The sequence below is a fragment of the Anabrus simplex genome, chromosome 9 (genome assembly GCF_040414725.1).
Source record: "Anabrus simplex isolate iqAnaSimp1 chromosome 9, ASM4041472v1, whole genome shotgun sequence".
NCBI lineage: Eukaryota > Metazoa > Arthropoda > Insecta > Orthoptera > Tettigoniidae > Anabrus > Anabrus simplex.
In genome coordinates, this window is record NC_090273.1 from 68,476,257 (window position 1) to 68,489,110 (window position 12,854).

The window sequence follows — 12,854 nt, forward strand, 5'->3', positions numbered from 1 at the left end:
AGGCAAAGAGGACATATGAACATTATGCTGGATGGAAAGAAATTAGAAGTTTATCATTTACATACAACATCCTGGCAGTATTGTAACTCAAAACTACTGAAGCTCAGCTGAAATCACCAACAGAGTTCAGAAAGGAGCTCATTTTTGCCACTAAGTAAAGGACCTCTAGCCATGTTTTACAAGGCTTGAGAGGAGAGGAGAGGAGAGGAGAGGAGAGGAGAGGAGAGGAGAGGAGAGGAGAGGAGAGGAGAGGACCAAATTATAAATGCGCTGTGTTTCTCTTTCTTGTCCATTCTGTTCCTCCTTCTAACTGATGAAGACTGACAGACAACACTGGGATATCACTATCTTCATGGTACTTGCCATTTTCAGGAATATGTAGGTATGGTCTCCTCATGCTGAGGCAGAATACCAGGCAAGAGACTGATAGATCAGATGGAATTCACAAAGTGTTGAACATTTTCAATTCTTCCCAGTTTTGAATATCACTCATATTATGGAATGTCCATTCATTTTATTTCCTATAATTTCTTATTACTTACCAGGTGCAGTGCGAGTATAATGCTCCTCATATTCTGATATCTGTATTCTTGTTCCAAACGGGACAGCAGGAATTGAACCATGGATTTCTGCTTCCAGTTTTAGTTGATCAAAGACATCCAGGCCCAAGTAGTTCTGTTTAAGGGTAACTTTATGACCTGTTTGAGGGAATGTTATTTCTGCTGTATGCTGGAAAACACCACCTGGAAACATTTACATTATTAAAGGCTGAGGAAAAAAGTAATATTTCCTTCAAAATTAAAATAGATACTAATATTGAGGTAATTATGGAATGAAAATAAGCATGGAGAAAAACAAGACAAATGTGTTGACTGAAGAAGAAAGAGATTGGAAAGATGCAGTAAAAGTTTGTTGGGTGGAGGGGGGGGGGGCTGATTAGGGTTGTAATACAAGTGGTTTTACTCAGACATATCCTGTTTTTCAGGGTTAACATTCCTGTCAAGGCAGATTTAAAAAAACTGGCCAAATACCCACTTTCCCATATACTATTTGTTATTTATATAATTTGACTAATAAATGTTTTAAAAATAAATGGTGTTAAATTTTATCATAATTGACTATAAATTCAGTGCTTTTGTGAAAGGATATGTGGGTGTAATGGAGAAGGAAAACAATCAGTTGAGCTGAAAAGTGACAAATGAGGAGATGCTAAAATGTTACACTAGAGATGTCAAGAAATAGGAAGAAAACCTGGTTGAGAAGAGAGTACCTGCTTGTGGATGCCATGTAGGGGATGGTGAAAGGGAAAAGAAAAGAGGTCTTAAAATATACTATAAAAGTGGAAGGAAGAGACGTGCTGATGAGGAGATATGTGGAAAGTCAATGTTGTGTGAAAACCTGCCTGTAGGAAGAACACCATCATAGGACTTCATACTGAAGGCATTTATGTGATGGTTCTGATAACAATGTTGATAATATATTTATGCTGCAAGCTCACAAAACATGTGTTATGTAATTGATTCAAACCTGTGAGCTGGTACCCATTCATTGCATTTTTGATTGGGCGAGCAAACAGCCAGCCAATAACACCTCCCAAGATGTTTAATATCTGCATGTCAAAGCCAATGGTCTCGGGCACACGAGACACAGCAGTGTAGGTGCGGCCATCAGGGGTCACCACGTAGGACTGTACGTCTACTTGTGAGAGGTCCACCTCATTGATGTTGCCAGTCATCTTGCCATTCACTCGCAGTGGTATTCCTGTGGAAAATGACAGACAAAATCAGGAATCAATGTAATACGCAAGAAAATGGTCATTACAAGTTCAGTGCTCCCATAGGTGCTACTTTGTAAAGGACCTTAGATAGGTCTAGGGAACATTTTATATGTACATGGGGCTCAAACGTTTTTTCACTAGACCTTCCATATTTCTGTTCAGAACTGTGGTAAATAAATAATACTAACTCTATGGTCATCAGCCATGTGCATGGGAGAATGTAAAATATGTAAAGTACATGTGCTATTGTAGACATATGGACCCTCAAGTCCAATACAATTAATTGACTCCAGGATTTTGAAATGTATCTTTATAGTAGAATGTTACAAACATCCTGGATTCATAAGGTTACAAATAGTGAAGGCCTGCTAAGAGCTAGTACACAAGGACAACTTCTAAGGATCATGAGATACAGTAAAATCTGTTGTTTGGGTCACTTACTGAGAGGTGAAAAATATCAGCTGCAGCATAATATCCTTCAAGGTTATCAATATGGTTATCAAGGTTGATATTTTATGTTTCACTTACAAGCAACAATGTCTAACATTATACAAAGTCCACTTAGACACTGTAAACATTTTGTTATTTTTTAATTTTTTGCTAAGAAGAAAGCCATTTCTTTCAGTGTTGATGCAGTTAATAGAACTTACAAGCTTTCCAGTCTGTTGAAACATGAAATGTTACACTTAGAACACTGTAACATACCTGTAAAAAATGGACATTTAAAAGTGGAATAATAATTATCTATCTCTTACAGGAATGTTTTTGTGTTCCAAGTGTTGCATTTTATATTTAGAAAGACTTAAAAGCTTATAAATTCCTTTAAAAACACATCAACAACAGCTGATTCAGGATATATGTCTGCCGTAGTCGTTATAGACCACACCCAAGGTCATATGATGAAGTTACTTCAGTAATGTCTAAGGCACCAATACTGTATAAAAGGCATTCTGTATGGTAAAGCCACAAGATCTGGTTCAAGTGTCCTCAAGCTTGGCCTAATTACAAACCAAATAATCGCATAATTTTTCGAGACAACTTCTTCCACCACACAGCAGGAGAGTTTCTTCTTTTGATTGATTCTCTTCAGACAAACCATGATAGAACCAATATAGGTGGTAGTCACCACTGGGCCCTGGCTGAGTCTAGCATTCTTCCACTTACTTGCACCGGGCTTCTCAATTTCATCTTTCCTATCCAATCTCCCTTGGCTAACTCTTGTTCTGTTTCACCTTTGACGATATTAGATTTGCGAGATTTAGGGAGTTTTTCATTTTCATGCCCTTCATTCTTCTAAGGGTTGGACCTCTTTCTTTTTCTCGTGTGATTATTGTTAATAGAGGATAAACCTAAGAATTTCATTTTTGTCCGTATTGAACTGAGAATGGAAGATAGGAAAACTTAAAATGGTCCACCTTTTCAATACAAAAATGTTATAGTTTATTTATAACATGTATTTGCACTTGGAACTAGTTTCGACGCTGTTTGGCCTCATCATCAGCCAAAATGTGGGAAATAGGCCAGCATGTAGGCATTTATATTACACAAGGCATTACATTAAACAATACACATCTTACAAGGAGATAAAAACAGGGACGAATATAGAAACAAATGAATCGTTGAGAAAGCAAAAGTTATACATATTAAAATAACCTTAACCACACATCTTGCAGTGCGAAAGTATTCTTCTTGAATGATTCCTGAATATAAAACACGCGCGCACACATTTCTGAAGAGCCAGCAGGCAGGACAAAGTAAAGTGAAACCTTATATTTCACTTACAAGCAACAATGTCTGACATTATACAAAGTCCACTTAGACACTGTAAACATTTTGTTATTTTTTAATTTTTTGCTAAGAAGAAAGCCATTTCTTTCAGTGTTGATGCAGTTAACAAACAATAGGCACCCCTCTTCGTTCACATATAGTATCTATAGAAAGCCCACTCAAACGGCCACTACTATAAGAAATGACTCACTACACCCCCAAACACACAAAGCGGCTACATATAATAGCTTAGTAGACCGAGCATTCAAAATTCCGATGTCAAGAAAAAACTTAAATAAAGAATTGAACACCATTCGCTCTATAGCAAAATTCAATGGATATAATGAATCCTTTATTGAAAGAATAATCAATAAATTCAGACACCGCCCAATAACCACCCTAATAAAAGACAATACTAGCACTGCCACGTTTTCCACATTTACCTTCAATAAAGAAATTTACAACGTCACTAACGTTCTTAAAAAACACAACGTTAAAATAGCCTTTCGTACTAACAATAGAAGCACAGAGATCCTACACAACTCTTCATCAATAAATAAAAGTAGTCCTTTTTCTAAATCAGGTGTATATAGGTTTTCTTGCCAAGACTGCAAAAGTTCTTACCTAGGGCAAACAGGACGCAGCTTTAAAATCAGATATGCAGAACATGTCAATGCCATAAAACACAACTATTTTTCTGCGGTCGGCCTACATATAAAAGAATTTAAGCACAACTTTACTGAAATAAATCAAGATCTTGAGGTATTAGATATTCTAAACAAAGGTTCTTTCCTAGACGTCACTGAAAACCTCTATATTCATTTAGACCAATATTTCAATCCCAACCTAAACTTAAATGATATCTCAGAGAAACCAAAGATCCTATTCGACTTTCTCATTGAATTTTTCAAAAACATGAATATCCCGAAAAACAGATCTGTTTTTCAGATTATGCATAATACTTTGTCACGCCACACACTTTCACCACATCACCCTCCATACTTCCCCTCCTTCCACTCCTCCTCCCCTACCGCTCCTCCCCTCTCCCCTCCTAATCCAACAATGGCCGCTCCCCAGACCTAAACTATCCAACACGCTCTGTTCCTCTTCATCTCACGCCATAGCTTTACCGCCTCATGTCCCGCAATAAACATCATAGAAACCTGCCCCCACCCTACACGTAACGCTGCAACAATACACCACAAATACTGGCACAGTCAACCTCCAAACTCTCAAAAACATTTTCCTTAATACCAATTTTATATTCTTGTCGAGCTGAATACCGGACCTGTGAAGATTACAAGATTATTTTGTGCATCTACAGAATGGTGTGTTAATGAAGCTATGTAATATAGAGAGAGACTTTCAAAGGTGGTTAAATGAAGAAGTTATATCATGTTCAAGATCAGGCTTTCACATCTCTGCACAGTATTTAAAATACAATTTACCGTTGGTCTTTTTATAGCTATTGTTGAGAGTTAAGGAGAATTTCCTGTTGTGTATGTTTATCAGGAACTCAAGGGAGACTTCATTAGTTAGTCGGAACATAGAAAGAATGATGAACTCTTCTCAGAAGAACTCTTAACGTTTCACCTTACATTTTCCTGCCTGCTGGCTCTTTAGAAATGTGTGCGCATGTGTTTTGTATTCAGGAATCATTCAAGGCAAATATTTTCGCACTGCAAGTTGTGTGGTTAAGCTTATTTTTAATATGTATAACTTTTGCTTTATCAACGATGCATTTGTTTCTACATTCGTCCCTGTTTTTATCTCCTCGTAAGATGTGTATTGTTTAATGTAACACCTTGTGTAAAAAATTGGGTTAAATGAAGGAGTTATATCATGTTCAAGATCATGCTTTCACGTCTCTGCACAATATTTAAAATGAAATTTACCGTTGGTCTTTATAGCTATTGTTGAGAGTGAAGGAGAATTTCCTGTTGTGTATGTTTATCAGGAACTCAAGGGAGACTTCATTAGTTAGTCGGAACATAGAAAAAAATGATGAACTCTTCTCAGAAGAACTCTTAAGGTTTCACTTTACTTTTTCCTGCCTGCTGGCTCTTCAGAAATGTGTGCGCGCGTGTTTTGTATTCAGGAATCATTCAAGATGAATATTTTCGCACTACAAGATGTGTGGTTAAGGTTATTTTTAATATGTATAACTTTTCCTGTTTTTATCTCCTTGTAAGATGTGTATTGTTTAATTTCCTGTTGTGTATGTTTATCAGGAACTCAAGGGAGACTTCATTAGTTAGTCGGAACATAGAAAGAATGATGAACTCTTCTCAGAAGAACTCTTAAGGTTTCACCTTACTTTTTCCTGCCTGCTGGCTCTTTAGAAGTGTGTGCGCGTGCGTTTTGTATTCAGGAATCATTCAAGGCAAATATTTTCGCACTGCAAGTTGTGTGGTTAAGCTTATTTTTAATATGTATAACTTTTGCTTTCTCAACGATGCATGTGTTTCTACATTCGTCCCTGTTTTTATCTCCTCGTAAGATGTGTATTATTTAATGTAACACCTTGTGTAAAAAATTGGGTTAAATGAAGGAGTTATATCATGTTCAAGATCATGCTTTCACGTCTCTGCACAATATTTAAAATGAAATTTACCGTTGGTCTTTATAGCTATTGTTGAGAGTGAAGGAGAATTTCCTGTTGTGTATGTTTATCAGGAACTCAAGGGAGACTTCATTAGTTAGTCGGAACATAGAAAAAATGATGAACTCTTCTCAGAAGAACTCTTAAGGTTTCACTTTACTTTGTCCTGCCTGCTGGCTCTTCAGAAATGTGTGCGCGTGTGTTTTGTATTCAGGAATCATTCAAGACGAATATTTTCGCACTACAAGATGTGTGGTTAAGGTTATTTTTAATATGTATAACTTTTCCTGTTTTTATCTCCTTGTAAGATGTGTATTGTTTAATTTCCTGTTGTGTATGTTTATCAGGAACTCAAGGGAGACTTCATTAGTTAGTCGGAACATAGAAAGAATGATGAACTCTTCTCAGAAGAACTCTTAAGGTTTCACCTTACTTTTTCCTGCCTGCTGGCTCTTTAGAAGTGTGCGCGCATGCGTTTTGTATTCAGGAATCATTCAAGGCAAATATTTTCGCACTGCAAGTTGTGTGGTTAAGCTTATTTTTAATATGTATAACTTTTGCTTTCTCAACGATGCATGTGTTTCTACATTCGTCCCTGTTTTTATCTCCTCGTAAGATGTGTATTATTTAATGTAACACCTTGTGTAAAAAATTGGGTTAAATGAAGGAGTTATATCATGTTCAAGATCATGCTTTCACGTCTCTGCACAATATTTAAAATGAAATTTACCGTTGGTCTTTATAGCTATTGTTGAGAGTGAAGGAGAATTTCCTGTTGTGTATGTTTATCAGGAACTCAAGGGAGACTTCATTAGTTAGTCGGAACATAGAAAAAATGATGAACTCTTCTCAGAAGAACTCTTAAGGTTTCACTTTACTTTGTCCTGCCTGCTGGCTCTTCAGAAATGTGTGCGCGTGTGTTTTATATCCAGGAATCATTCAAGAAGAATACTTTCGCACTGCAAGATGTGTGGTTAAGGTTATTTTAATATGTATAACTTTTGCCTTCTCAACGATTCATTTGTTTCTATATTCGTCCCTGTTTTTATCTCCTTGTAAGATGTGTATTGTTTAATGTAACACCTTGTGTAATATAAATTCCTACATGCTGGCCTATTTCCCACATTTTGGCTGATGATGACGCCAAACAGCGTCGAAACTAGTTCCAAGTGCAAATACATGTTATAAATAAACTATAACATTTTTGTATTGAAAAGGTGGACCCTTTTAAGTTTTCCTATCTTCTAATAGAGGATAGTCATCCACTTGTACTTCCTCTTAAAATGATAATCACCACCACCACTGATGATGTTGCATAATGTATGCATATTTATAATCTACAATGTCAATCCCATCAACATAACTCACAACTCTGTGATTACAACTTGCACTAATTCCCTCATGAGAAGAATAGACTTCTATTACTAGTGTCTCATAGTATTGAGATATTTATAAGAACAATTCACACAATGAGTGGCCAAAAGTCACAGGAAGGGGTGTCCCATTAGAAAATGTGCCGTGTATGACCCCTAAGCATTGTGGCTAGCTGTGGCATAGCTGAGCAATCTGTCATGGACACCAGTGTCATGAAGATGGCAACATATCGTGAGTTAACAGACTTTGAACAGGGGATAATCATCAGCGCACAGCGCATGGATCATAGCATTGCGGAGATTACACGCGAATTTGGGTTTCTGAGGTCAACAGTTTCGAGTGTGGATCTTCAATATTGCAGGGAGAATGTTACCACCTGCGTAAACTGCAGCATGGGAAGACCACAGGTGTTTAAAGAAACGGACATCACGTCATCTCTGCAGAACCATACTGGGCGTTCAACAGGCTACTGCGAGTCAGATCACCGCCCAGCTGAATGTTGGGGGTCAGGAACCAATTTCTCATGTCCCTTTGCTGACACTTCGACACAGAGGTCAACGACATGCATGGGCCCGCGAACATCGGCAATGAACCATGAAACTGTGATGGTATGTGGTATGGTCCGATAAATCCTGGTTCCAATTCTATTTAGTTTTTTTTTTTTTTGCTACGGGCTTTACGTCGCACCGACACAGATAGGTCTTATGGCGACGATGGGATAGGAAAGGCCTAGGAGTTGGAAGGAAGCGGCCGTGGCCTTAATTAAGGTACAGCCCCAGCATTTGCCTGGTGTGAAAATGGGAAACCACGGAAAACCATCTTCAGGGCTGCCGATAGTGGGATTCGAACCTACTATCTCCCGGATGCAAGCTCACAGCCGCGCGCCTGTACGCGCACGGCCAACTCGCCCGGTTCTATTTAGCTGATGGGCGCGTGAGAGTGTGGCATATGCCCCATGAAGCTATGGAACCTGCGTGTCAACAAGGTTGTGTTCAGATGGGAGGTGGCTCAGTTCTGGTCTGGGCGGTGTTCTCATGGTCGCAATTAGGCCCCATTGTCCGGCTGCAGGGAGCGCCGACAGGTGCACGTCAAATCAAATCAAAATCTCTTTATTTGCAAATGAGGTGTCTACCTTGGTGGCAAATGGTACACTAAAATACATTATTGTCAAGCACTAAATATTAAATTAACAAGAGAAGAAAATTTTCCTATAATACAATATTATACAATTTACGCTAACAATGTTTTCTATTAAACACACAGCTCATCCTTAATGAATTTATATTGTTTTCAAAATTCTACTTATAATATCTCCTGTACTACTTACAAATATAGTCAACTGATATACAGTATGTGGAATTACTTCAAATGATACTATACAACTGGTATAAGATTAATATTTACATTGCATTTATTTATTTACTATTTTTTTTTTTACCCGTTCTGGATTCTAAGTAGCATAACGACCTGCTGCGTCTTAACCAGAGCCCCTTTTTCCACCACTTTTCAGAGTTCCTGAAGGGCCTTCACAGCTACCGTAGCGGTCCCAGGGCCCTCGAAGTCCCCACTGTACTTCACCCCTACCGGCAGTCCCCTACTTTGGCTGTCCAAACTCCTTAGACCAGGGGATGGAATTAATTTATTTTCACACATTTTTTTTATTTACAATAACCTGCACTGGTCGAATGCCCTCTAACACTTCATTTATTTTCTCTGTTGCTGTTTATTCTCTTCTTGAATATTTGTACAGATTTTGGAAAAGGATCAAACACTACCCCTGGTAAACTGTTCCACTCCCTCACACCCTTCCCAATGAATGAAAATTTACCCCAATCGCTTCTGCTAAAATTCCTTCTAATTTTATATTTGTGGTCAGTCCTGCCGATATAATTATTTTCCAACTGAAGCCTCTCACGGATATCTCCCCATGCTGCTTCTCCTGTATAGGCTCTATATAATCCTATAAGTCTAGTTTTCTCCCTTCTCTTACTTAAAGTTTCCCACCCAAGTTCCTTTAACATTTCTGATACACTACTCTTTCTCCTGAAATCCCCTGTTACAAATCTTGCTGCTTTCCTCTGCACGCTATCTATTTCTTTTATTAGGTATTCTTGGTGAGGATCCCAAACACTGTTTGCATATTCCAATAATGGACGAACCATACTCAAGTATCTTTTTTCTTTTAATTCTTTGTTGCATCCTTTAAGCAGCCTCATCATGATATGTAACGATCTGTATGCTTTCCCAACAATGTCATCAATATGACCCTTCCAGTGCAAATTACTTTCAAATCTCACACCTAAGTATTTGCACTTGCCATCTTTTGGGATAACTACCTCATCCAAAGTATATTCAAATTCAGTTTTAAAGCTCCTGTTTGTAAAAGTTGTAACAGTTGATTTGCCTCCATTAACCTTCATATTATTTTCTTCAACCCACTGTTGGATACTTTCAAGGTCCCTTTGTAATTCTGAGCAATCCTCAATGTTGTTTATTTCCCTATAAACAATTATGTCATCTGCATACAATCTTATTTTTGATGTTATATTGTTCCCTAAATCATTTGCGTATATTAAGAAAAGTAACGGACTGATTATACTACCCTGTGCAATTCCCTTCCAAACTTTCTCTTCCTGAGATACATTATTTCCTACTTTGACTTTCTGAACCCTTGAATTTAGAAATGTTTTTATCCAACGTGTAACCCTTACGTCCAATCCTATTCCCTCCAATTTCTTTAATAATATTCCATGTTCCACTCTATCAAAGGCTTTGGAAAGATCTATGGCTATGCAATCTAACTGACCTCCTGAATCCAACTGATCTGATATGTCCTGCTGAAATCCCACCAGTTGTGCCTCACAAGAAAATTTCTTTCTAAATCCATACTGGCTCCTCATGAACCAATTTTTATCATCACATATCCCTCTGATGTACTTCGATATTAAACTCTCCAGTATTTTACAAACTATACTGGTCAGGCTGATTGGTCTGTAGTTCTCTGGTTTCCTTTTATCACCCTTTCCTTTATAAATTGGTATTATTATAGATTCCTTCCATTCCTTTGGTATTACACTATTATTTATGACATAGTCAAAGAGAAATTTTAAATAAGGCACTATGTACCACCCCATTGTCTTTAATACCTCCCCAGTAATTTGATCACTTCCTGCTGCTTTTCCTTGCTGAAGCAGTTGGATTTCTCTGAAAATATCTTCGTTTGTGAATGAGAAGCTTCTTGTTTCCCTCTGTCTCTCTCCCTCTCTACCTTCTGTTTCGGTTTCCAACTCTTGACAATCATCTACTGAATCTCTAAATTCCCTACTAAATAGGTTTGCTTTCTCAGTATCTGTTAAATAGCGTTTACCCCCTTCTCCCACCATTGTAGATATTTGGATTCCTTTTCCTTTTTGATTCCTGATATATGAATACAGCTTTATCCATTTCCCTTTGTGGTCATTACCCTCTTGAAGTATGCCATTCATATAATTCTCTTTTGCTTCCTTTTTCACTCTATTCAGTTCCCTCATTAGCTGTTTTCTAGTTTCTCTACTCTCCCTACCCTCTTTGATTTTCCTGTTTACTATTCTACATTTTCTTTTTAATTTTCTTATTTCCCTTGTACAATAAACAGGGTCTGAGGTCATTTTACCCTTCTTAACAGGTACAAATCTCTTCTCTCCTTCCCAAATGATTCCTTTAAATTTAGCCCAAAGTGTATCCACGTTACTCCCTTCACTTATCCAACGTTCTATGGATATTCTTTCAGACCATCTGCATCCCTGAAAAAGATGCCATGTTTCAACAGGATAATGTGCCATGCCACCGCTCTATGGTGCTATTGATGCTGGTGTATGCTCCATGAACCCTGCACCAACTACACAAGACCAATTGTGGGCAGCAGTGCAAGATGCGTGGGTCCAGATCCCTCCAGATCGATTCCAACACCTTATAGAGTCGATGCCTTGCCACACTGCTGCCGTTTTGAGGGCTCGTGGAGGAGCAACTCCTTAATAATATCACTTTCAGTGTCTTCCCATGACTTTTGGCCACTCAGTGTATACCAGATAGATTATGTACAAAAATTTGTTAAAACTGAACATACATAACTTACCTTCCATAAGACAGCTGAGTCCATTTCCGTAGAACCCTGATTGGCAAGAGCAGCAGAATCCCTCCTCGTAGTCTGTACACTGGGCCTTGCTGTGACATGTTGTTGAGCCCCGAGCCTCACACGTACTCTCCAGAGAATCCTGTCCTGCATGGGAGGCAGCTGGTTCAACTCTAGGCTTTAAGATTTTAGTAACCCTTTCAGTAATTTTAATACAAAGTTCTCCATAATGGTTTCAAAGTTACTGTGTAAGTTCCCTCTAAATATTTATTTATTAAATATACTCCTAATTTTTTTTGTTATTCCTCTGAATAATTTTGTGAAATAATAATTTGAGATATATCTAAGGGAATGCAGACAAGATCTTAAGGTCACAAACATTAAATGACTCCAAAGTTTTCTTTATAAATGTATTTATTCAGTCAAGATCATCAGTTATTTTATTATTACTCAATCAGTAAAAGAAATTAACTTGTGTTATACAAGAATGCAATTTTAAGAAGTACCATATTCATGCCACACACTTATACAGTGTTTAAAGAATGTGCCTGGAACTGCATAGTATACTTCAAAGTGGAAAACAGATCTCACACTACAGAAAATGTATTCATGTGGAGAAATAAACCATGCACACGGTTTTACCTCAATGTTCAGCAACATTTATAACATTCGACTGAGCTTACCTGAGGTCACTGAAGGTACAGATTATGAGACCAAGTTGGAAGAGTACATATACCATTGATGGGAGTGTTCCATGCACAGTATGTAGAAATTTCAATGAAGAAATAATCAGATGTGGTTTGGTTGATCATGATGTGAATGAGAATCAGAAGATTAATTTTAGGAGATTTTGTGATAACGACCAAGAGGATTTGTTGCACTGACTATGTGTCACCTCGTAATCGGTCTGCTTCCGTAGCATAACGGTTAGTGTTATTAGCTGCCGTCCTCGGGGGCTCGGGTTTGATTCCCGGTACTGCCAGAAATTTAAGAATGGCAGGAGGGCTGGTATGTGGTTCAAATGGTACATGCAGCTCACCTCCAATGGGGATGTGCCTGAAAAGAGCTGCACCACCTCGCTATGAGGACACGAGTTTGTCCGACTCGTTGACTGAATGGTCAGTGTACTGGCCTTCGGTTCAGAGGGTCCCGGGTTCGATTCCCGGCCGGGTCGGGGATTTTAACCTTCATTGGTTATTTCCAGTAGCTCGGGGGCTGGGTGT

The 12,854-nt window shown here is 38.1% G+C and overlaps 1 protein-coding gene across 4 annotated transcripts in view; it reads right to left on the reverse strand.

Moving 5' to 3' along the window:
- Ndg (Nidogen) overlaps window positions 1–12,854 on the reverse strand; it is a 224,135-nt gene that overhangs the window by 116,777 nt on the left and 94,504 nt on the right. For all 4 annotated transcript variants that reach the window (XM_067153764.2, XM_067153761.2, XM_067153763.2 and 1 more), the window contains exons 7-9: window positions 11,635–11,778; window positions 1,528–1,761; window positions 543–743 (exon numbers count right to left, since the gene is read on the reverse strand). In XM_067153764.2, the coding sequence (XP_067009865.1) occupies window positions 543–743; window positions 1,528–1,761; window positions 11,635–11,778 (579 nt within the window). The remainder of the gene's footprint in view (window positions 1–542; window positions 744–1,527; window positions 1,762–11,634; window positions 11,779–12,854) is intronic.